Source organism: Alexandromys fortis, unplaced genomic scaffold, assembly GCF_014885135.2.
Source record: "Alexandromys fortis isolate MF-2015 unplaced genomic scaffold, M_Fortis_MF-2015_v1.1 scaffold_7, whole genome shotgun sequence".
NCBI classification, from domain to species: domain Eukaryota; kingdom Metazoa; phylum Chordata; class Mammalia; order Rodentia; family Cricetidae; genus Alexandromys; species Alexandromys fortis.
The window spans coordinates 17,911,088-17,936,034 of NW_026067920.1; the positions used below are offsets into that span (position 1 = coordinate 17,911,088).

A 24,947-nucleotide genomic window follows, 5' to 3' on the forward strand; every position below is an offset into this window, starting at 1 on the left:
TATTCATCCATTCGTTAATGTTGTTGGGTCTTTTATCAACCATCCTTTATGGATTGATTGTCCATTTAGGTTTTGTTTTGATTTTTGCATCATAGCTACAATAAACACAAGATGTCAAAATCATGAATCTATCACTTATATACACATATATAGCTTGTTATTTATAAGTAAAAAGTCAAACCTAGGTGGAGTACAAAGTTACAAACATGCCCATCTTTCCCAATTGGATGCCCTGATTGGATCCTGCGTTTCCCAGGTAGGCGGCTATGGTACTATCCACCTGTGTGGTGCTGAAGAAGGAACTCCTTTTCAGATTCCATACACCTGGTCTCCTTTTGCTGCTTGGAATATTCAGTGGTCTATCCAACGTCTATGAGAAAGCAGTTCAGAATAACATCTAACTTGCAAGTGCAAACTCTTCAGTGTCTGTCGGATGGCGTGCTCTGCGGTAGTCTTGTGGCTCATCCTTCCTCTTGGACAGGGTCGCGACCTACACCTTAAATGCCCTACTAGCTTACCTTTTACAGAACTGGCTCGCTCCTACAGATATAAATACGTGTTAACTGATTACGGTGTCTTTTTTGAGACAAGATACGTATAATGGAAATAAACATATAGGACTCATTCAGTCTCTCCCCCACCCTTTTCTCCCTAACCCGCATCTGCCTTTCTACCGCACCGAATCAAGTGTAGCTTCCAAGCCACATGATAAGGAACTCTGCCTTCCCGGGGTCATTTGCCCTAAGCTCTCGACAGGATACACTAGCTTCCTGACATTTAAATCACTAGCTAGCAGTTTTCGACTCCGTTTCCCGACACTTGCCTCCATTTCCCCGCTCAGCGTCTTCTCACCAAACCGCAGCTCAGACTCTCTAGAAAGGGAATCCACACCCTTGGTGCCTAGACTCTGGGGTCTCCACTCCTTGCTGTAACAGTTAATCTTCTCCCGGTGCCTGCCCGCCCCATCCTCCTAGCATCCGGTGCTGTTCTAGGAGGAGCCTAAACGTCCGTCCGCCCTGCTGAAGGGGATTGTGGTGCGTAAACAGGATTAACTCTCTAGCCCCCAGCTGTGCTGATTTGCGGGGCAGCCTGCCAGTCCAGTCCCCGCGAGCCCTCGCGTGCGTGCAGGGCCCAGCGCGTGGAGCGGGGGGATGGGGCAGCCAGCTGCCTCCCTGCTGTTTCTGGGGCTGGCTCTGTGGCTGAGTGCGGTGGAGGGCCACAGCCTCACCAACAGCTGCTCAAAATCTGGGGTGGACGGAGGCGACCGCTCCTAGCTGTGGCCTGCATCCGTCAGCTCCTTCTTCCTCCCTGCGTGTCCCCTCCGCCCATCGCACGACAACAGCTCCCTCCAGCCCGCACTATCCATCACCACGGCCACGACTGCCAGCCCCTCTGCCAGCTATGGGAGACCTACCCGGGCTCGTGCGCCTTTCCATCGCGCTGCGCATCCAGCCCAATGACGGCCCTGTTTTCTTCAAGGTAGACGGCCAGCGCTTCGGCCAGAACCGCACAATCAAGCTGCTCACCGGCTCCTCCTACAAGGTGGAGGTGAAGATTAAGCCCACAACACTGCAGGTCGAGTGAGTGTGGGGCGCGCCGGGCGGCAGGGCTATAATACCCCGGGTATGGGAGGAGCACAGAGGCCCCAGGACATCCCTAGCCTCCCCTTGGTCCCCCTTAGTCTCTTCCGTGCTCAGCGGGATCTGGGGTGTCAAAGCCCTGTCCCCAAGCTACTCTCCCGCCCTGAGCTTGTAGTCCTGCACCCCAGCTTCCTTCCACCCTTCTCTGCGAGTGCCTTTAAATCTGCGAGAAGAAGCCAGGATTTGGGGCTTTTGTTTTACTTTGGGGGTTGCTTTGTTTCGTTTTCTTGTAAATTTCTCTTCCATCCAGCTACAACGGGGAACCACAGGTAGACAGGGTGGGGCAGATGAAAGATATGGAGGGGTTCAGCAACTGCAATCCCATCCCTTCTCTCCTGGATCCTAGGCTCTTCCTCTGCTTTTGCTGAGGAGACTGAAGCGGTGGGGAGGGCTGAGGAATGAGAACCACAGTGGACAGATGGTCACTGGGTTCCCTGAGGGACGCTCCCCACTACTCCTCTTCAGAGTTAGTGGTACAAATTCAAGGGTACCGCCAGTGCTAGGGCCTACCTTTATGGTTTTACATGCGCTCTACTTTTTCTTTGCTTCCTGGCTGAATTTTGGGGTCAGCCCGGTGCTGTTACCTGTGGTCTAAAAAACGTCTTCACAAGACGGGTGTAAAACAGGAGAATGACGTATGGGGAATAATTCACACGTGGGTCTTAGATTCCTTTCCTGTTGCAGGGCTAAAATTCCCTGGCAAAATCAACTTCAGGAAGAAAGGTTTTGTGTGGCTAAAAATTCGAGGTTGCAGTCCATCATGTGGAAAAGTCAAGGCAGCTGGAACTTGAAGAAGCTAGTCATAATGACATGCAGAGTCAAGAACAGGGAGCAGTGGACTGATACATACATGCCCGTGCCCAGCAGCTTCCTCTTTTTTTTTTTTAGTCCAGAGCCCAGCCCATGAGATGGTCCCCACCACTTCTAGGGTGGCTCTTCCCACCAGAATTAAATTAAATAAGAAAATCCCGCACAGACATAACCCGTGGCCAAGCCATCAAGACACTCCCTCATTGAGACTCTTCCCAGGTGTTGTCAAGGCGACAACTGAGACTAGCCATCACAGGGTCCTGTACCTTTCACCTAAACACTGTGTGAGGTCTAGTTTGTGAGCAAGAACAAAACAAAACTCACATATGCTGAGGGAGGAGGGGCTTGTGAATCTATCACTTACTTGTAGTTAGTTTGAACTCAGTAAACCTATTTTATTTAGGCTTCATGACACACAGATCTGTAGCCACACTTGGGTGGTTTCTGGTGTGCCCGATGCATTTAGTCCATCAGCATCCCCCAAATCTCCACCTCACAGGTCCCCACACAGTTGTCCTCACATTGCCCGGTTGTCTCTTCACTTGTAGCCAGGCTTCTCCTTCCTCCCCTGCCCTGACATTTGCCCTCATGTATAAGCATCATTTTCCCTTAAGTCAGTCCAGAGAGCGGAAGTAGTTGATCTGTGATCATAATACTGCTTAGTTGGAGAATTCTAACCTCCTGAGCTTTCAGAGGTTGCTACCATGTCTTCCTTAGCCAAACCCTATGGGTTTCCTCTCTACGATTTTGGTTCAGACTAGAACAGGATACCTAAGTTAATTCCGACCGTCTATGCTTAACTCAAGTCCATTGCAGGAACATTTCCATTGGTGGCGTGCTTGTCCCACTGGAGCTGAAGTGTAAAGAGCCTGAGGGTGACAGAGTTGTCTACACGGGCATATATGATACAGAAGGCGTAGCTCCTACCAAAAGTGGAGAGCGGCAACCTATTCAGATCACCATGCCGGTAAGTCCAAGGTGGAGGTGTGGGGGTGTGGTTTCAGATCGAATGGAAACTGCAGGGGAAAAAATCACTACTTCTTTAAGAATAAGAAAAAATGCTTTGGAGCCAGTTACTATGGCAATTGGCTTCAGTTTCCCTCATGGATCTATGAGAGAGTAATGTAACCGATGCTGTTTTGCATGACAGTCTGAAGTTTCAGACATTAAAGGTGCCAGGTAATTGGTTCCGGGAGGGATAATGACTACATTGCCGTTTTCTCTGTTGTGCTCTACACAAGGACTTGTTTAAATAATCCACTCTGAAAAGACTGCGGTTCTAAATACCTCACAGACCCTTGGGTGTGAAAAAAAGAAATCTTTAAATAAATGACACATTGCTCCTTAAAACCACTCTAGCTGAAGAACCCTAAAAAAGTGACTGCTATGCTAAGCAATAAGATCCTAATCCTTTATGTCAAGTGCAGTCATCCCTCTGTACCCATGGGAGATTCATTCCAAGACCATTCAAAGATACCAGATCCACAGATGATCATCCCTTACATAGAGTGGCTCAGTATTTGCATATAACCTGTACTTGCCATTGTATGCACTTTAAATCATCTTGAGAGTGTGACTGTGTGGCATTCTTTAGGGAACGATGATGCATGTTCAATACACACACAGTTTTCCTCTGAGTGCCTTCTGGTCCAGGTTGATTAATCCATAGACATGGAGTCTATTAACATAAAAAGCATGTGTATATTACAAGAAAATATTTATCACCAAGGAATATTGACATCAAAAACAGATGAAAGGCTAGAGTTGACAAGTAAAGCTAGTTAAGTGTATGTGCACACACAGTAGATGATGCAGGAAACTTGCTAAAACACAGTAGCAGGCTACTGTAAAAGCTGGTCAATCTTTTCCCCCCTGCTTCTATAGAGAAGATCACAGCATTTCCCAAATACCCACCCATACGAGAAAAAAATTTCCTCTGAAGGTTACTAGTTCAGTTCTAGTTCCAGAACCAGTGTTTTTGTTTTTTTGTTTTTAATTTAACGATGGGTAAGTTAGGATCAAACAAACGGACACACCTACAGAGAACCAACCCTGATGAGGATGGTTTGTGGAATCCCCTTCAAGAGACATTGCTCTAAGATCTTATCCATCTTATCTGACAAAACCTCAAGGTCTCACAGTGTCCAGTATCCTTAAAACAACAGCAATGCTTGCCTAGGAGTCCATTCTTTTGAGGGACATATTTGAACTCCTTTTGTAAGGAATTTTATTTTCCACCAGAGATTCAACAGAGGAAAATATATAACTGTGGAAAATACTAATTTCTCTTAGAGACAATATTTTAGACCCTGTTCTTGGAAAGCTGCTTCTGCTATGTCTTTGCATACATGCATAGGGTTTTTTCTTAAGTACATACACATTAGGAGATGTAAGTATGAAGTATGAGTTTGAAGTCCATTATGTGAGTGTGTCAAAATCTCCAATGCCTACCGGTGGTTTCCATTTCTCACTACTATAAAAAAAAACAACTTTAAGTTTTACCACTTCTGCAATGTTATTGTTTACTTGGGGTAGATTTGCAGAAGAAATGTGCATGCTAGGGTTTTATTTTTTTTATAAACATTGACCTCTAGGAAAGCAGAGACTGGATCAATGGCTGAGTAGCCTGCCACTAGCCTGACAGACCCAGTTCAGTCCCCAGAGTCCTCCTGATGGAAAGAAAGAACCCCAATTTAGGCTGCACTTGGTACATATACCCACACAAGAAATGACAGAATAGTTAATAATAATAAATAAATGTGATTTAAAAACACTTTAAATGTTTTAACCCTGATAGAATATTTTAACATTTATGTTTCTAATTACTGTTGGCTTGAGATACTTGCCATTTGTACTCTTTGCATAAATTATATTTCATAACTTTTATCCCTATCTCAACCTGTGCATATTACTGACTTCAAACCATCTTAAAGTGATCTCTTACTGTATTTTAAATGTCCTTAGTATTTACCATCTATTAACTTTGGTCATAATGTAAGTTTAATTTTTTTAATGTAGCCCAATATATTAGTCTTTTCTTTTATAACTTTTGCGGTTAGCACCAACCCAGAATAGAAAAACTTTTCTAATTCTGAGATTGATTATGCATACATATAAAAACAAGTACATTTGTATATTTTCGTTTATATTTTCATGGTTTCATTTGTTAAATTTTGGATGAACTGGAGTTAAATATTATTTCAGTTCATATCATTCTATTGGAAGATAATGTAGGAATTAATTCCTAAAATAAGATGAACTTAAATATTTTATTTAACATATTGGTAGATTCAATGGGATAAGATTACATTTAGAATTTTCATATTATTAATTTTTATTTATTTTGTTTATCAGCAAGTACTTGAGAATTTCCTCTATCAGGGGCCCTACAGACAGAACTGTGAGAAAATAAATAAATAATCCTGACTTCACTGAGCTTCTAACCTTAAGAGGCAGAAACGTACTTTGTATATGGTTGTCAATAATGGCATAAACAGTAGCAAGTATAAGCCAAGCATGATGGTGCATGCCTACATGCACTGATAAGGTCAAGGCAGCATTGTGAGTTCAAAGCCAACCTGTGCTGCATAGTCAAACACTGGCTCAAAGACAAAAGCAGCTGCTATTATAAAGCAATAATGAATCCGTATAGGACCTTGGGAGGGTATGCCAGGAGTGTTATGTTAGTTCAAGATTAGGAAAGAAATAAAGGATGAGAGGCTGGAGGCATAGATTGACAGCAAAGGCAATTGCTACTCCTGAAGAAGTTTGGTTCCTAGCACCCACTTCAACTAGCTCAACCACTTGTAGCTCAAATTCCAGGGATCTGATGCCCTCTGCCAGCCTCTACAGGCACCCGTACATAAACTCAGGCAGGCATATAGACATACACATAAATAAAAATCAATGAATCTTGAGAGGAAGGAGTCCACCATTGAATACAATATTCTTGAGACTCTGCCATGCTACATGTGTCAACTCTGCTGTTGTGTATTGGCTCAGGTTATCAGTGAATAGTACATTTTATTTCAAACTTCCTTTTCCTCCTTATATGCAGGTGAATAGTGTTATAGGGGTTTCTGTCCTGCCCTGTTCCTTCAATCCTTAAGTCCCAAAGAAATCACACAGAGTTCTACATTAGTTATAAACTGATTGACCCATTAGCTCAGGCTTCTTATTAACTAACTCTTATAACTTATATTAGCCCATTATTCTTGTCTATGTTAGCCATGTGGCTTGGTACCTTTTTCGGTGAGGCAGTCACATCTTGCTTGCTCTGGTCTGGATCAGGACTGCAGACTAAGACTTCCTTCTTCCCAGAATTCTCCTGTTTTCATTGACCCACCTCTACTTCCTGTCTGGTTGCCCCACCTATACTTCCTGCCTGGCTACTAACCAATCAGTGTTTGTTTATAATATAATTGACAGAATGCAGACCATTGTCCCACACCAGCATAGCTTGATTGTTTTCAGCTTTTGGCATTATATATAAGTCTACAATGAGCATCAAAGTATAGTTCTCAACTAGAAAACATTTTTATTTCCTTTGAGTTGATAACCAAGAAGAGAATTTCTAAGTCACAGGATCAGTGTACTATATAAGAGATATCCATGTTGGAGAGATGGGTTGGCACCTGCTGCTCTTCCAGAGAACCTGAGTTCAGTTCCCAACAGCAATATCAGGTGACTCACACCTGCCTGTAACTCCAGCTCTAGGTCTGATGCTTCCGTGCCCCTGAAGGTACCTACACTCATATCACAACCACACACACACACACACACACACACACACACACACACATCTAAAAATAAAGTAATTCTTATTTTAAATATCCAGACTGTTGCAACTTTTTCTTTCTACCAGAAACGTTGTGTGAATCCTAGTTGCTTTAAATCCTTAATGGATGCCCATCTTTAAATTTGGAAATGAATGAGACCTAGAATGTCCAACAAAAATATTGATTTGCAATCTATATTGATTACTTACTTTAGAACTACAAGTTTATATTTAAAACTTTGGGTTTTCCTTTCAGGCCATTATATTTCTATAGAGATTTTAAAGTTAGCTTGTATATTTATTCAATAATTGGGCTGTTGTATTTGCATCAAATCTGCAGGCCAGCCAGGTGTGATAGCATATTCCTGCTAGTCACAGCTACTCACTCAGGAGACTGGGCAAGAGGATGGCTTGTGCCCAAGAGTTCACAGTGGGGCTGTGAGACACGAGACATTGTGTCGAGGAGGAGGAGGAGGAGGAGGAGGAGGAGGAGGAGGAGGAGGAGGAGGAGGAGGAGGACTAGAGGAAGAAAGGGGTAGTCTATACATATAATCGCAGCAATTGGAAAGGCCAGGGAGAAGGAACAGTACTAGACAACATTCAAAGGCAGTGTGAGGGGGAAAAAAAGCAATGAGTATCTACAGATCAATTTTAATATCTTTGTATTGAGTCTTTTAATCCATTAATATGTCTATTTAAAATTCTCAATTTTTTCTCATCTTCTGTATAATAGGTTACAATATTCTCTATACGATTTTATGAATTTTTAAAAATTTACTATTGTTTCATAATTTTCTATGTATAATGGAATACTTTTCATTGCTGGTATGGATATAAACTTAGTTTCTACATTAATCTTCAGTCCTAAAGTCTGTAAAACCTTATTGATTTGTCCTGTAGCTCTTCTTGTAGAATCCTTATTAATTTCTACATATGCTGTCATTGAAAGATATTTTTCTTCTTTCCTTCCCATCTTTATTCCTTTTATTTATGGCTTGGTTATAATAGCTAGGAACTTCATTTGATGCTAAATGGAAATGGTGAGAGTTATCCTTGTCTCGCCATCTTCAGAAGACTTCAGTTTTTAACAGTATGATGTTAGCTATGTAGTTTTTAATATAAGTTTTGATATTAAAGAGATTCCCTTATGCTTTCCTAAGCATTTTAGTTCTGATGCTACAGAATGTTTTCAAGATTTTTATGTATTGCCAGAGTTTATAATTAGGTATCTTCTTCTTTGTTTTGTTTATAATATATTAACTTTTTTCAATGCTGAAGTAAACTTGAATTCCAAGATAAGTAGTAATTAGTTTTGGTATGTTTTCTGAATGAGTAGCTGGACTTTTCTTATTAATATCATATTGATGATTTTTCTATCTATGCTTCTGCAAGTGATTGGTCTGGACTTCTCTTGTTATGTATTTGTCTGATCTCACTATCAGGCTAGGACTAGCTGCATGACATGGTTTGTAAATCTCACACTTTAGAGATCTCAAAATATATTGAATAGAATTCACCAAAAGCCTTTCATTAAAATTCAGTTTTATCAGGCTAGTCACTTCTACAGACTTGGCCTTTAAAGCAATTTTATTATTGTTTTATTTGCTTCAATAAAACTGTTCATGGTAATTCTTCTTTTAATATTTTATTTCAATTTAAGTGTGTGTGTCTGTATTTGTGCATCTGTATGTGTGTGTCTGTATGTGTGTGTTTGTATATCTGTGGCTGTGTATGTGCATGTGTGTGTGCATGTCTGTGTGTATCTTTATGTGTGTATGTGCGTGTGTGTGTGTGTGTGTGTGCATGTCTGTGTGTATCTTTATGTGTATGTGTGTGCTCAGGTGCCCGAGGGAGCCAAAGGAAGCTAGCTGACATGGGTGCTGAGAACTAATCTCGGGTCCTCTGGGAAAGTAGTATTTCTCATAACTGCTCAAGATCTTCCCAGCCCCTCATGCTAATTCTGAATCATCCACAGGATTTCCAACAAGATCCACTCTTTCATTCTTGATATTCAAAATGTCTGGTTTTTTCTGGCTCAGTGTAGCTAGGCATTTATTGCCTGTAACAGCCTTTCCAAAATCCCACCTTTGCTTTTATGTAATTCTAGACCTGAATTTTTTTCCTGTTTGCTTTGAAATATCAGTTGAGGTGTATATTGTACAGTATGGCTTTAAGTAGTTTGGCTGTAGTACACCTGAGTGTGTTTTTCTTTGTATTGGTTTTTATTGTGAATCATTGAAGTTATTGAATCTATAAGCTTTCTAACAAAATTTGGAGTATTATGAACCTTTATTTTGCTAAATACTTTTTCTCCTAGAGCCATATATTTTGTTTTTATTGAAGGCTTTTAATTACAAATTAAAATTCCTTGGTGTTGGGCTATCTACTTTTATTTCTTTGGGCTACTTTGCTTTTGTATTTTGCATTTGAGGTAATTCATTTCAAATAAGCTGTCAGCTTCATTGACAACTTTATTGGCAAAAATTTTTCATAGCAATCCTTTGTTCTTCCTTTTCTTATAGGATTCCAAATACACATATGTAAGGCAGCTTGGTGTTATCTCCTAAGTCTTTGAGACTTTGTTTAACTTCCTTTAATTTAAAAAAATGTTTTAATTGAAATAGAATTGCATCCCTTTCTCCCCTATTTTTCCTCCCTGTATCCCCCCAAATTACCTTCTCTCAAAATCCTCATTTGCCCCCACTCTCAACTTGGTAGCCTCCTTTTCTTTTATTATTCTTTTTATGTATGTGTGTATGTATATATATGTATATACATATATATACAACTTCTTGAGTTTATTTTTGTTGGTGATGTGTATTTGATATCAGAGCTGGCAACTCTACATTAAACAACCAATTAGTAAGTAGGTCCTTCCCTGGAAGAGGTCAATTCTCCTCCTCCCAGCTCTATGTACTTAGTCTCCTGTGTTTCTGTGGATCCTCAGAGAATTTTGAATGCAGTGTCTTTACGTGCACCGATTTTCCTGAAATTTTCAGATGTATATTCTGTTCTAAAACCTTTGCTATCATGTTCTCAACTCTAGAGTTTTAATTACCTACTTGCTCAAATTACATTTTTTGTTATTTTTGAGCATTTATAATTTCTGAGGGAATGTTTGCTTGTTTTATTGATTTGTTGGTCCTTTGTGGTACTGGAGATTAAACTCAGAGCCCTTCAAATACTAGACAAATTCTGTACCTGTATACCCAGCCCTCTTTCCAATTTTCATTTTGCGACGGGGTCTTATTAAGTTGCCTAGACTGCCCTGAAACATTTTCATACTCTGGACCCACAAAGAGGACTTGAACCTGTGATCTTCCTACCTCAGCTTCCCAAGTAGATAGGCTTGCAGCAAAGCACCACCTGACTGTAACCAGTGGCCTGAAATCTTTGATAAGTCCAACATCCACCTCCATTTATAAACTTCTCTAGGCTGATTTTTCCCCTAGGTATGAGCGTCTCTGTGTCATTACATGCTTGGTAATGTTGGCTAGAAATCAGACACTGTGGGTAACATTGACTGTTGTGGTTTATCCTTTATCCTCCTGTGTATAAATTGTGTCCCTTATCCAAAAGTAGGCCCTTTTCCTAGTGCCTACTTTAGTAGGCTTTGAGAATTGGAAATTATGTTCATGGACTTAACTTGATGAACTTAATCCAAAAGCTTTCAGACCAGAAATAATTGTTTTGCCTCTTGAGATAAGGTGACCTGGAAGTCAGGGTTTTCTGTCTTTAGCTTCTTGAGTGCCAAGGTTACAGAAAAGCATCACCACACCCAGCTAAAACTCCAGACTTGCTAGGAGTTATGCTGGGACATAATTTCAGATTTTGTATCTTCAGGTTAGAGATGCTCAACACGTATTACTGTGTTTTCCTGTCCTAGCAAACACTTGTCAGCTTGACCCAAGCCTCAAGCTCTGTCTTCCCAGTCATGAGGAACTCCATCAGTCTTCCCACCTTTCTCATTGCTGACTTTCTACCTTGACATCCCATTGTGCCCTTCGGATGCAACAGTCAGACAATAATAGAGATTTGTATCTCTGCATTTATTTATTTATTTTGTGTGTGTGCACACATGACACAGTACACAGGGGGACGTCGGAGAGCAATAATGGGATTTGGTTCTCAACTTCCACCACATGAGGCCCAGGAATCAAACTCAGGTTCCCAGGCTTGGAAGTGGGTACTTTTCCTCCCTGAGCCATCCCCCTAGTCCTGAATGAGATTTTTATACTGAGATTTTAGACGGTCTGCCCTGAGTTGCCCCGAAATACCCAGCTTCACTCTCATTTCTAAATTCTTAGCTTTACACTGAAAAATCAGTAAAACTTTGACTTCTCAAGTTTGGGCTGCAGTTTATTTATTTTCATATACTTTTAAGTTTAGATCTTGCCTCTGAGAAAGGATGTAACATTTTTCTGAGTTTGTCTTAATTTACTCAATATGATGATATGCAATTGTACCCATCTTTCTGCAAATGACATTATTTAATTTTTCTTTATGACTGCATAAAATTTCATTCTGTTTGCATACTATATTTTATTAATCCATTCATCTGCTAATGGACATCTAAGTGTGTTCTTTTACCTGCCTCTGTAGCTGTAAATGAGAATATACAAGTATTTCTACAGTATGCCCAAAAATACTATACCTGGGTCATATAATTGTGTTATTTGCAGTGTTTAGAAAAATCTTCTTACTATTTCCTCAGTGGCTATGTAAGTTTACACTTCCATCAACAGTGGCTAAGAGTTCTTTTCCTACATCCTGGCCAGTCATTCGCTTTCTGAGTGAGAGCTATTCTGATTGTGGTGAGCCAGCATCTCAATACAGTTTTAACTGGCTTCCCTGGTAACTAAGGATATTGAACAACTGGTCAAGCAATTATTTACCATCTGAAGGTCTTCTTTTGAAGAAGGCCTATTCAGTTCATTGGCTCATTTTTTTGGTGGGAGAGTTTGGGCTTGGAGTGTTTCATCTTTGCAGCTTTGTGTATTCTGGGTTTTAATACCCTTTGCTGTGCAGAAACATCATAGTCTCATAGACTGACTATACATCTGTCAACTGGCTCACTCAGTGTGCTGCTATATAACCCTGTTGAGAGACCTCTGCCTGTGTCTACACCTTCAAGTGTCTTACCTGTGTTTTCCTCTATCAGTGTCAAAGTCTCTGGGTTTACAAAGTGTGGTGGTTTGAGTGACAATGGCTTTATAGGGAGTGTCATCATTATTAGGGGTAGGTGTGGTGTTATTAGAAGAGGCATGTCCCTGGGATAGAATTTGGGGTTTTTGGATACCCAAACCAGGTCCGGTGTCACTCTTTCTTCCTGCTGCCTGCTGATCCAATTGTAGAACTCTCAGCTACCTTTTCAGTTACCAGATCTACCTGCCTGATGTCATGTTTCCCAGCCTGATGTTAATGGACTAAACATCTAAACTATAAGCCAGCCGCAGTTAAATGTTTTCCTTTATAAGAGTCGCCATGGTCATGGTGACTTCTCACAGTGATAGAAAACTAGGGCACAAAGCTTCTGGGATTTTTTGTTTTGTTTTGTTTTGTTTTATCCATTTTAGATTTATTTTTATACACAGTGAGAGATCTGTTTCCAGTTTAATCCTTGCACTGTAAAATATCATTTATTCTTCTCAGCATCATTTTTAGGTTAGGTTTCTGCTGCTATGATAAACACTATTACCAAGGGGGGGAAAAAAGTTTACTTCATCTTATGATTGTAGTCCCTTGTGAAAGGAAGTCAGGGAGGGAACTCAAGGTAGGAGTCGAAGTTAGAACTGAAATGGAAGAACAAACCAGTAAGCTTGTTCTTCATGACTTGCCTACACTACTCTCTTGTACAGTCCAGGACCACCTGATACAAGAGTGGGACCACTCACAATGGGCTGGAACCTTGTACACAAATAATCAAGAAATTCCCTCCACAGACTTACCTACAGGGCAGTCTGATGGAGGCAGTTCCTCAGTTGAGATATTGCCCAGGGGCAGAGTCCTGTAAACACCTTAGCCAGCAGAATGTTAATCCATGAGAGGCAAGAAGGTAGCATGATTCAGTAGTCACTGTTGGTTCAAACACCAAGAGTGTGACACCAGGTAGTTGGTTTCAAACATATTTAAGCACAGCACAATTTTGGGGGGAAGCTTCCTGGTGAGAATTAACCTCCATGTGCACAGCAAATCTTAAGACATGGCTACATCGAAACTCCTATACAGTATAAGTGACATCGTCCATAAAGATGGGTTCTATAGATGAACTGAGAAAACAGGCTCAAGGTAGATAAGCTCCTGACAAGGGTCTGGGGAAGCCCAGATGTGGTCTGGCCCTAAGGAGAGCACAGAGGTCGCCAGGCTAAGAACCACATTCATCCCCAGCCTTGTGGGCAGAAAGCGGGTTAGACATCGCTCCCTTTGAAGAGACAACCCCGTGTGTTTAACACTCCCAGTTCCCCTGGTGCTTGTCTGTAAGCCCAAGGACATTCCTCCCACGGGTTCTCTCTTCCCATACATGTCTGAGTTTGTGTCAGGTTGACAAAAACCAACCAGCACAATTTGCTGAAGAGGCTGTCTATCTGTATAAATTCAGTCTTCCCAACATCATTTTGAAGAGGCTTTCCACAAAGAATGTTTTTGAACCTGGATTAGTTAACTTTTTTAAAAAAAATATTTATTTATTATGTATATAATATTCTGTCTGTGTGTATGTCTGCAGGCCAGAAGAGGGCACCAGACCTCATTACAGATGGTTGTGAGCCACCCATGTGGTTGCAGGGAATTGAACTCAGGACTTTTGGAAGAGCAGGCAATGCTCTTAACCACTGAGCCATCTCTCCAGCCCTAGTTAACTTTTTTTGTTACTATGACAAAATTCCTGATTAAAGCAAATCAAGGAAGCAAGGATTTGTTTTGGCTTAGAGATAGAGGACACAGCCCCTCCTGGCAGGGAAGGCACGACAGGAGCAAGAGCCAGCGGGTCCTAAAGCATCCTAAGTTAAGAAGCAGAAAAAGATGAACGCTGGTGCTCTACTCATTTTCTCATTTCTACTTGGTCTAGGACCCCCAATTCAGTTCATGTAATGGTGCTACCCACATTTAGGGTGAGGCTTCCAATCTCACAGTCCAGACATCTGTTTCCATGGTTATTTTAAATATCTTAAGTAAAAAAGTTAATCATCCCAAGCAATTTATCACAGTTTAGGAGACTGTAACATGAGGGTATATTTTTGGATATTCTAATCCATTCCATTTTTCTTATGTCTACTTTTCTGCCAGTACCATACACTATCTACATCACTGTGACTATGGCAGTGACTCTCAGCCTTCCCAATGCTACAGTCCTTTAGCACAGTTCCTCATGTAGAGACCCCCAACCATATAATCATTTCATTGCTACTTTATAACTGTAAATTTGCTACTCTTATGAATCGTGATGTACATATCTGATACATAAGATATTTGATATGCAACCCCAAAAGGGTCACAACACAGAGGTTGAAAAACACTGCTCTATAGTGTTATACATGGTCAGGTATTGCTATATATCCAACATTGTCCTTTCTGTTCAGGATTGCTTTGGCTATTCCAGATCTTATGTCTTTCCTTGTGGATTTTGGATTTGTTTTCTTCCGTAGAAAGAATGTCATAAGAATTTTTTATAGGGCTTGTCTTACTTTTGGCAATGTTGCCATTTTATAATATTAATTCAACCTATCCACTGGTATAAAAGGATTTTCTATCTTCTAGTATCTACAAGTTCTTACTTTAGTGCCTTAAAGTTTTTATTTTAGAAGTCTTTAATATTCTTAGTTAGGTTTATTTCTAGATGTGTGTGTGTGTCTGTCTGTCTGTCTGTCTGCCTATCTGCATGTATGTGTAATGTATGTGCACACATGTTTGCATATGTGTGTGAAGGCACCTGTGTGTATGCGTATGGAGGCCAGAAGTTAAGGTCAGGTGCCTTCCGCTGTCATTCTCCATCTTAATTTTAAGCAGAGTCTCTGACTGAATTCAGTACAATTTTCCTGACTGGGCCGGCTGGCCTGAAAGCCTCAAGGATCTACCTGGCTCTCTCACCCTGACCCTCAAGCACTGGGGTTCCAGATGAGATGTGTGTGATCATGTCCAGCTTTTGCTTGCAAGCTCATGCCCTCACGCTTGTCCAGTGGGCATTTTCCTCACGGGGCCATCTCTCCACCCATAGGTAATGTTTCTGAAATTTTATTTATTCATGTATTTTTATGCCAGGGCATGCCATAGCATACATGTGGAGATCAGAGGACAGATCTGTGGGAGCTGCTTCTCTCCTTCCACCACGTGGGGCCCAGGAACCGAACTCAGGGCCTCAAGGCTGAGGTCAAGTGCCTTTAGCCCCTGAGCTTTCTCAGTCAAGTGATTTAAGGAATTTTTAAATTTCATCCCTGATTTATTCAACAACTCACTAGTACTTCAAGTATTGCTCAGTCTCAATGGATTTATGTAATTTTTTTCTGTTGGTTTCTAGTTTATTGTACTACAACCTAATATGAGGCAAGGGATTATTTTGATTCTTCTTTGTTTGGTAAATCTTGATTTGTGACCTAGAATGTTATCTGTTTTAAGGAAGGTTTCATGGGCTGCGAGAAAACTCTGTTTCTAATAAATAGACTATTCTGTAGATACCTGCTAAGTCAGTTTGCTCAGCAGTATACTTTAACTCTGAAGTTTCTTCATTGATTTCTAGTTTAGAGGCTGACATATCAAAGTCATCCACCATTGTTGTGTAAGAGAAGCAGATCTTTTAAGTACATTGATATTTATTTTGTGAAATAATCTGCTTTAAGTGAAGGAGCCCACAATCCTCTGCATATGTCCACCTACAATACCTGAAAACCTCCTACACCAAATGAGAGACCCCCAGCTTCCCCTGATTAGGTCTTCCTAAGCCAAATGGAAATCCCCCTCTATGTGCTGAAACTCCTGCACCAGCCCCATCTATACTACTCAGGAATTTTCTCCAGGAGCCCAACCCACACAGCTTCCTGTGCCAATTGAGGGACCATGACTTCCATCCTTAGGCCTACCTACTCACCAAGGACCATGGCTTTCCCTCGGAGGACCACCTACTCACCAAGTCTTTACTCTAAACAGTGGTTCTCGACCTTCCTCATGCTGCTCCCTCATGTTGTGATGACCACCCTGACCGTAAAATTATTTTATTTGCCACTTTATAATGATAATTTTACCACTATTATGAACCATAAGGTAAAATCTGTGTTTTCCAGTGGTCTTACGCAATCCCTGTGAAAGGGTTGTTAGACCAACAAAGTGGCTGCAACCCACAGGTTGAAAATCACTTCTCTCAGAAGAAAAAGGGAGATAGAGCCTAGAGCTCTCAGTACCAGCCACACAATGGAAAATTACCTCAAACATACTATGACTTAACCAACTTTTGAATATTGTACATACTTCAACTGAAAGAAGAAAGGTGATTTGAACAAAAAAAAAAAGTTTGGAGGGATAGCTCAGTGATTAAGGTAGCTCTTGCTATCCTTCCAGAGGACCCGAGTTTGATTCCTAGCACCCATCTGGAGATGCTGGCCACAGCCTGTATCTCCAGCTCAAGGGGGTTAAATGTTTTCTTCCAGCTTCCACACATCCATGCTCACAAACACACACATATGCACATCAATTAAAATAAAGATAAATCTATTTTAAAGGAAAGAATGACACAAGCAGTTAACTTCAGTGCATATATCCCAACACAAAAACAAAATTAAAGATTAAGAAAACATGTCTACTCCAAAACTTATTAATCCCATAATAGTGAACCCCAATGAGAACAACATAAAGAACTTCCAGAAAAAGAATTTTAAATGGTAGTTGTAACTGTATTCAAACAACTCAAAGGAAGCACAGATATACTGCAAGAGAACGAAAACAAGCTGAATGAAATAAGGGAACCAATACAAGACACACAGAAAAAAACAGAAAGGAGAATTACTAAACAAAAGCAAGCTGAAATGATGCTGGAAATGAAAAAACCTCAATAAACCCATTTTTAAAAAAAAGCCCCACCAACATAATAAATCATGCAAAGAACAAAGTATTGGGACTTTAAGACAAGGTAGAGGGACTGTATCATGCATTGAAGTCAAGAACAAATTGTTAAAAACATAATTATGGAACATAGGAGAGATTTAGGATACCACTAAAAGATCTAGCCTTGTGTTTATGTGCATAGAAGAATAAAAAGAATATGATACCAAAGGTATAGAGAATATTTTCAATAAAAGCATAAAAGAAAAATTCCCAAACTTAGAGAAAGAAATTCCCATCCAGGTAGAAGAGGCCAGCAGAACAACAATTAGACAGAATCAGAAATGAGATCCCCCATAGCATAATAGTTAAGACATTAAAAACATTGAATAAAGAAAGTATGGAAAGCTACAAGAGAGAATGGTAAAGTTACTTATAAAGGCAAGCTCATCAAAATAACAGATGATGGATTACTCAAGAAATCTTTTAACACGATAAGTACCTGCAAAGATCTCTTCCCAGTTCTGAAGGATGACAGCTGTCAACTCAGGCTCTTATACCTAGAAAAAATTACCTATCAAGGTTGAAGGAGAAATAAAAAGAAAACATTTAATAATAAAAAATGATTAAAGGAATTCATGATTGCTAAAATAGCCCTACAAAGGACCCTGAGAGAAACACTGAGAAGAGGGGTAAACACACTAAAGAGGACGCAGGGAATGAATAAATAATACCAGGACAGTTGGCCAAAGAAATCTTGGAAAGCACTACAATACAAAGAGAGGAATTACTACATATCTTTTAGCAATGACTGAACATTATCAGTTTCAACTTCCCAATAAAAAGATACACATCAGCAAATTGAATCAGAGAAAAGGAGTCATCATGTTGCTGCCTCCAAAAACAATACACCTCACCAACAATGATAAATAGCACCTTAAGGTAAAATAGAGAAGGTATTCCAGACAAATAGAACCAGAGACGCAAACAGTCATACCTATTTTAATATCTGTCAAAATAGACTGCACCACAGCAATTCACAAAAGATAACAGAAGTCACTTTATACTCATTAAAAGGACAATATGCTAAAAAAAAGTTTTACAGTTCTGAACATATATTTGCCAAATACGGGTGCACCCAATTTAATAAAACAAATACAACTAGATGTAAAATCACAGACTGACCTCAACACAGTGACAGTGAGTGACTTCAATACCTCACTCTCAACAGTAGACATAGCATCTGGATGGGGGGGCGGTACATTGGAGTTAAATGACATCACAAATCAAATGTGCCTAACAGAACATTCCACCTAAACAAAAAAGACTGCACATACTTTTCAGAAGCCTCCTATGGAGTTTTATTCTAAGTTGACTGAACACATGTTAGGAGAATTGAAATGACATTCTCTGTCCTATTTGACCACAATGGAATAAAGCTATATATCAAAAGTAATAAAAATTACAGAAAGTGCTTAAACTCATAGAAATGCAACTACATACTATTTGATGATAATTGAGACAAGGAAGAACTTTTAAAATCCTTAGGAATAAATGAAAATAAAAACACAGGAAGCCAAAATCTATGGGATACAAGGAAGGTGATCCTAAAATAAACATTATAGTACTAAATGCCCATGTCAAAAAAAATCTGTCCCCAGTTGATAGAACATTTTTAGGAAGAATTAGGAGGTGTGGCCTTGTTGAAGGAAGTATGTCATAGAAAAGTAACTAAGACAGTATGTGCTCATACTTGTTGAGAAGACTGTGATATCACAATGCAATATATGTTAGGTCCATTATGGCCTAAGCTGACTATCTAACACACATCTATGTAAACTTTTCACTCTTTATTCTATTTCTTTAAAAAAAAACTTTCTTGGTCTTAACATCCTTCTCATATATTTCTGACTTTAATATTTTAAGAAATAGAAACAATACACAGATTTACTCATAAGGCCATGACATTTTCTGTACAAATATCCTTTATTTAAATTTATTTATCAGTTTGGGTTGTTAGAGTAATGTACTGGCTGGTTTTGTGTGACAACTTGACACAAGCTGGAGTCATCGGAGGAAAGAGCCTCAGGTGAGAAAATGCTTCAATAAGATCCAGATACAAGGCATTTTCTCATTTAGTGGTGGGTGGTGCCATCCCTGGGTTGCTGGGATGGGCCAGGAGGGAGGAGTAAGCCTGTATGGTTGTTTATGCTCTCAGATAGATGAGAAAAAAATGTCTGAACTAGATAGTAAAAGAACCAGGAAGTGAACTCCAGAAAACTGGTGGGAAGTATAAAAATCTAAGGCCTGGGGGAGAAGAAGCTGTGCAGACTTAACAGAGATATATACTTCAGCATGACTCTGGAGTCAGGAGAAGCCCAACCAAATGAGGACTGGAAACTAACATCTAACGTATTTGCTGTGACCATTGCTGTCCACATGTTTCTGTTTGGGTCTCTTGTGTTACTGAATACTACTGAATAGTCTTAGATTAAGACTTCCAGGGGCCGGAGAGATGTCTCAGTGGTTAAGAACACTCACTGTTCCTCCAGAAGACCCCAGGTTCTAGCCCCAACAGCTACATGGTGGTTCACAACCACCTCTAACTACAGTTCCAGGTCATTCAAAGCAGCCTTCTGGCCACTGTGAGCATGGACCACACGTGTTACACAAACATGCATGCAGGCAAAACACCCTGACACACAAACTAAAAATAAATATTTAAGAATAACTTTCCTAGTTTAATTTTTTCAGGTAAGTTAATAATGCTGAAGTTTCCTCTTATGGGTGGTTATATTATTCGTTTTTAATGTTTTTGTTTTGTTATTTTTTATCCAGTTCTTTCTTATTGAAAAAAAAAGTTCTCAGTGTTTTCTCTCATTTGGGAAGCACGTGGCTTCAGGCTGCTGCTTCTCTTGGGTGGTTAGCTTTATTTGAAAAACTATTTTGGGGCTGGAGAGATGGCTCAGAGGTTAAGAGCATTGACTGCTCTTCCAGAGGTCCTGAGTTCAATTCCCAGCAACAACAAGGTGGCTCAAAACCACCTATAGTGGGATCTGGCATACAAGGATATATGCAGGCAGAATACTGTGTACATAATACACAATAAAATCTTCTTAAAAAAGAAAACTGTTTTCATAATAAAATGTTTTACTGCTAAAATGTGTACTTTATAAAATACCTTTATTAGCCAGAGATGCAGGTCAGACCTCAGACGGCAGAGGCAGGAGGATCTTTGTGATTTCAAGGCTAGCCGGATTTACATAGCAAGCTTCAGATAGAGTCACAGAGTGAGACCTTACCTCAAAATAAGTTAGCCATTATAATTTAGAACTCAAATTCCAGTTAAGTTTTATAATTCGGTTGTTCCTAACACTGGAAATGCCTCTGTTGGTTAAAACTAAGAAAACTACACCTTTCAAAGTGAGTTATTAAATGAGGTTGCAATTTGTACATACCACTACTGTAACATGAATAACAGAAACCCACTACTGTCTTATCTGAACAAAGCTGTGGTATTTTCATTAGAATGTACATATTCTTAATAAAATTTATAACATATCAGTCTTAACTTTACAGGTAGGATAAGTCATTTTGAAAATAACTCTTTTTTACAGAAAAAAATCTGAATGAAGAAATAGAAAAATTTGATTACTTAGAAGTTAAAACCCTGCATTTATACACTTTAGATTTTACATACTTGAGCTCGTGTGTATGAACTGTTCTGATCTCTTTCTGGCTAAGATTGTTCCGTGCCTGTTCTCATATCATATTACTCCATAATGACTCTGCAAATCCCCATCCCAATACCCCTCTATTTCCACAGTATTTTCTTAATAACAGATGTTTACAACAGTGCTTCTGGGACTTAGAAATTTAAACTAATTGAACAGATAACCAGTATCTCTGTAAAAGTTTGTGTTTGTTTAACTGCTAATACTGTGTTTGAAGTTTTTCTGGTTTTTTTTTAATATTTACTAATTTTATGTTAATTGTATGTGTGTGTGCCTTAATGTAGGAGCCCAAAGAGGTCAGAAGAGGCCTCCGATCTCCTGGAACTGGAATTTACAGATGTGAGCCAACATATGGGTGCTGAAAATTGGACCCAGGTCCTCTGCAAGAGCAACAAGTGCCTTTAACCACCGAGCCATCTTTCCTGCCCATATAGTTTTCTTTTAATGAACTATGGTTCAGTCTTTTATCCTAACAGTCTTAGTAACTCATACATTTCATGTAATATTTTATTTCCTTATTAAATATTTTACATTACCCTTAGGCCAAAAATTTCAATACTTAGTGTGGTTTGGGTTTTTTATTTTCTAATTTAAAAATACAAATAAGCACATAGAAAAATAAATGTAATCCATCAGTTTCCAACGTTAAGTTGGAATTAAGTAAGCAGGATTAAATTGGACATTAGAATATTACTATCCTAGATTTTATCTTTTACTGAGCATCGACCCAGAGTTTTTCATATTTTCTAAACAGGCACTCCATCACTGAACTATATCCCTGTCACAAGACCAAGCATTCAATATTGTACTGTACTTGATTTATATAGGAATAAAAAATAATAGAAAAATATTTTACATTTAAATTTCTTTATAATAGTCTGTTCTATAAGTAAGAGTTTTCATGCTCAGTTTTCACTGCTCTGAAATTTACGATATTCTTATAGGACGTATGATTTCTGGATCCACATCTATTATTCACACCTTTAACCTGACTGTCAAAGGACTCCTTTGTGAAGGACTCAGTAGCCGACCTTCCTATAGCTTACTGAAAATGGATACTGATTTAAAAAGCAACCAACTATGTGACATGATTTTCAAATAATAAGTTACCCAGTATAGAGTTCAGTGTGGTTTGGCCCACATCAACCAAGATATAGAACACTTTTATCATTGTCCTCCAAAAATTCTGTCTCATACATTTTCAGCAATCTCCCCCTCTCAGGCCCTAAATAACCACGGATATGTTCTACTAGTATAGTTTATATTTATCATATAACTTTAAAGTAATTGGAAGCATATGGTATATATTCTCTGGAATCTAGATTCTTTTGCTTACAGTGTCTTAAGATCCATCCCTGTTCTTACCTTAAGCTACATGTCCTATTGATAAATCAGTCACATGTCACTTTACACATATACCAAAACTTGACTCCCATCTGGTGAATAGTGAGGTGTTTTGAGTTTATTCCAGCCTGGGATTATTATAAACAAGCTGCTGTAAGATCATAAATCTTTAGGCCGTGGCTCTCCAAAAAGAGATACTTCCTCTTCATACCTAGGAAGTGTGTAGACTCTAATGGTTTCGTCCCTGTGTTTCACGTCAGGCACACTTCCCAAAGGAAAGCCCAGATCTTGATGCGGGACCAAGTCAGTGGGTGAGGCGATGATGCAGGGACTAAGTCCTGAGGACCTTGGCAAGCTCTCTGAGAAGCACCTGATCACCCTCCTCTTGTATCAACTGCACAGCGTAAAAGCTCGCCTTGCTCACTGCCCTTCTCTCTATGTCTCCTGGCTCCAAGAGAGTCTAAGATTTCTGCCAAGCCAGTCCTGACCCTTCTCATCAAGAGAGGATCGGCGGAGAAAATAACTACAGGCATAATGATGTTTACTGCCAGGTCCTCTAAATAGCTGCAGAAGGCAGCCGTCAGGCAAACCCCGGGACACTTGAGCATCTGCCTGGTGGCCTCTAGAGCATTCTGTGTCTTCTTTGTGGCTAAAAAACACTCATCCTAATGTCTCAAAATTCTGTACAGGGATTTTTTTTTCTTATTGAGCCTACCTTCCAACCTTCTAGTAGAACAACTTTTATTTTCATAGTGGTTCGAGCTGGCCTTGAACTCATGGCAGTCTTCTCTTAGCCTTCCATAAGCTTGCATTTCAGTGTAAACCAACATACCTGGCTGTAACATAAGAAAAGCAATAATCTATCTTATACAACTTTCATATGTACATGGTACATAATAGGCACTCATAGTTTGAATGGTACAGTACCTAAACTTGAGAGCTGGGCATATACCCTCGATATTTGACCATTAAAGTAAATCTTTTTGAATCCAGTACTTCAAAGCAAAGCATTTGTGGTTGTCACCTTCAGTCAAATATCCTCCCTGAGTTGAAACTAATAATAAAAGAGCACTTATGTATACCTTATGTTTAGATGAATAATATAGATGTTTTCTTGTACTACTGTCTCAAAACAGAGTGCAAAAGATGGCTGGTCAACACTATTCCCTTTCTTCTCTTTCCAGATCCCTTCTGTTAAAAAGGGGGACTTTTAAAAAAGAACAGAAATTGTGAGAGTCAAAGGTCGGCTTTTTGGAAAACAAGATAAATTCATGAAATAGTCCAATGCCCAGGAGATTTAGGGAAAAGATCTCCAATATCTTAGGAATGTAGTTCCTAGAAGAAAATGTGTGAATTTTGCAGACTAAGAGAGATGTGGCTACCGAGACCTGATTATTGGGAGCTATGTCACTGACTTTAGCAGGGATCCACTACTTGTGTGTGTCACTGACTTTAGCGGGCATCCATCACTGCTTGAGTGTGTCACTGACTTTAGCGAGCATCTATCCACTGCTGTGTGTGTCACTGACTAGCGGGCATCCACTGCTTGTGACAAGATGAGATTTTGATGGGTTTCTCTCTCCCTTCAGTTCACAGACATTGGGACCTTCGAGACAGTGTGGCAAGTCAAGTTCTACAACTACCACAAGCGAGACCACTGCCAGTGGGGAAGCCCGTTCTCTGTCATTGAGTATGAATGCAAGCCCAATGAGACACGCAGCCTCATGTGGGTGAACAAGGAGTCCTTCCTCTGAATACGGCTCCTTACGATGTGGCTAGACAATCTCCAGAAATCTACGTTTAGACAAACCAGCACAAGCCTTAACCAAGGCACACTACACCATGGTTGTTTCCCAATGACGTCCTAGCCCCAGTTACTTTGAAAGTGTGATTCCTCTCTGATACAGTAGCGGTGACATAAACGATGATGTCACATCCCTGAAAGTTCTCCTTCCACTCTTGGATGCTGGTGTTCTTGCATCCAGCCGAGTTCCATCATACTGCCTGCCGGTGTGACTGGAGCTCAAAGGGACTAGCACCTTTGTCCTATCCATGAAGGTTCCACAGAAGGACCATGGTGTTTTATTTCTAAGACAACCAATTCCCCCCTTTTGTGTTCATTGTCAAATAAAGTAACAATGTGCTCGAGTCCCCCATGTGTGTATATTGTAACATGCAGCATGCAGTATTTGTGAACCTCCAAAGCAGACTTTGTGAAAATGTAACACAGTCAGCAGTGAATGGGACTCCAATGCCATGCTTCCTGTCAACCCCTCAGCTTCCTCAGAGGAAGAAAATGACAGAATAAATTGATGAATCTATAAAGAAACATTTATAATGTATTAGTCGTCTTTCCAGTAGCAAGGCATTATGCTGTGGCCTAGCTGAAATCAGGAAAAGACATTATTGTGGCTTTGGAAGTTTGGGTTACCCTTTGGGCAAGCTACCACAGACCAAGCACACATAGAGATGCCACCCTCCACACCATTTCACTTGAGCTCCGTACAGCCGTGTATGGAATGGTAATCAACTTTCGCTATTTCCTAATAAAGACATTGAAAATCACGGCCCAGCTTGAACTCTGAATTGTGCAACAGTTGCCTAGCAGGCCAATCT

General features: G+C 39.9%; 1 protein-coding gene across 1 annotated transcript; it reads left to right on the top strand.

Moving 5' to 3' along the window:
* Positions 1 to 832: 832 nt before the first annotated feature.
* Positions 833 to 24,479, top strand: Cnrip1 (cannabinoid receptor interacting protein 1). The gene is made up of 3 exons (XM_050141273.1): positions 833 to 1,580; positions 3,267 to 3,417; positions 23,921 to 24,479. The coding sequence occupies exons 1-3, from the start codon at positions 1,402 to 1,404 to the stop codon at positions 24,083 to 24,085; spliced, it is 495 nt and encodes a 164-aa protein (XP_049997230.1). The 5' UTR covers positions 833 to 1,401; the 3' UTR covers positions 24,086 to 24,479.
* Positions 24,480 to 24,947: the final 468 nt, after the last annotated feature.

Coding starts and splice junctions, on each gene's coding strand:
- Cnrip1 (XM_050141273.1), top strand. CDS start 1,402: ATGGGAGACCTACCCGGGCTCGTGCGCCTTTCCATCGCGCTGCGCATC. Junction 1,581..3,266: donor CCCACAACACTGCAGGTCGA/GTGAGTGTGGGG, acceptor AGTCCATTGCAG/GAACATTTCCATTGGTGGCG. Junction 3,418..23,920: donor CTATTCAGATCACCATGCCG/GTAAGTCCAAGG, acceptor CTCTCCCTTCAG/TTCACAGACATTGGGACCTT.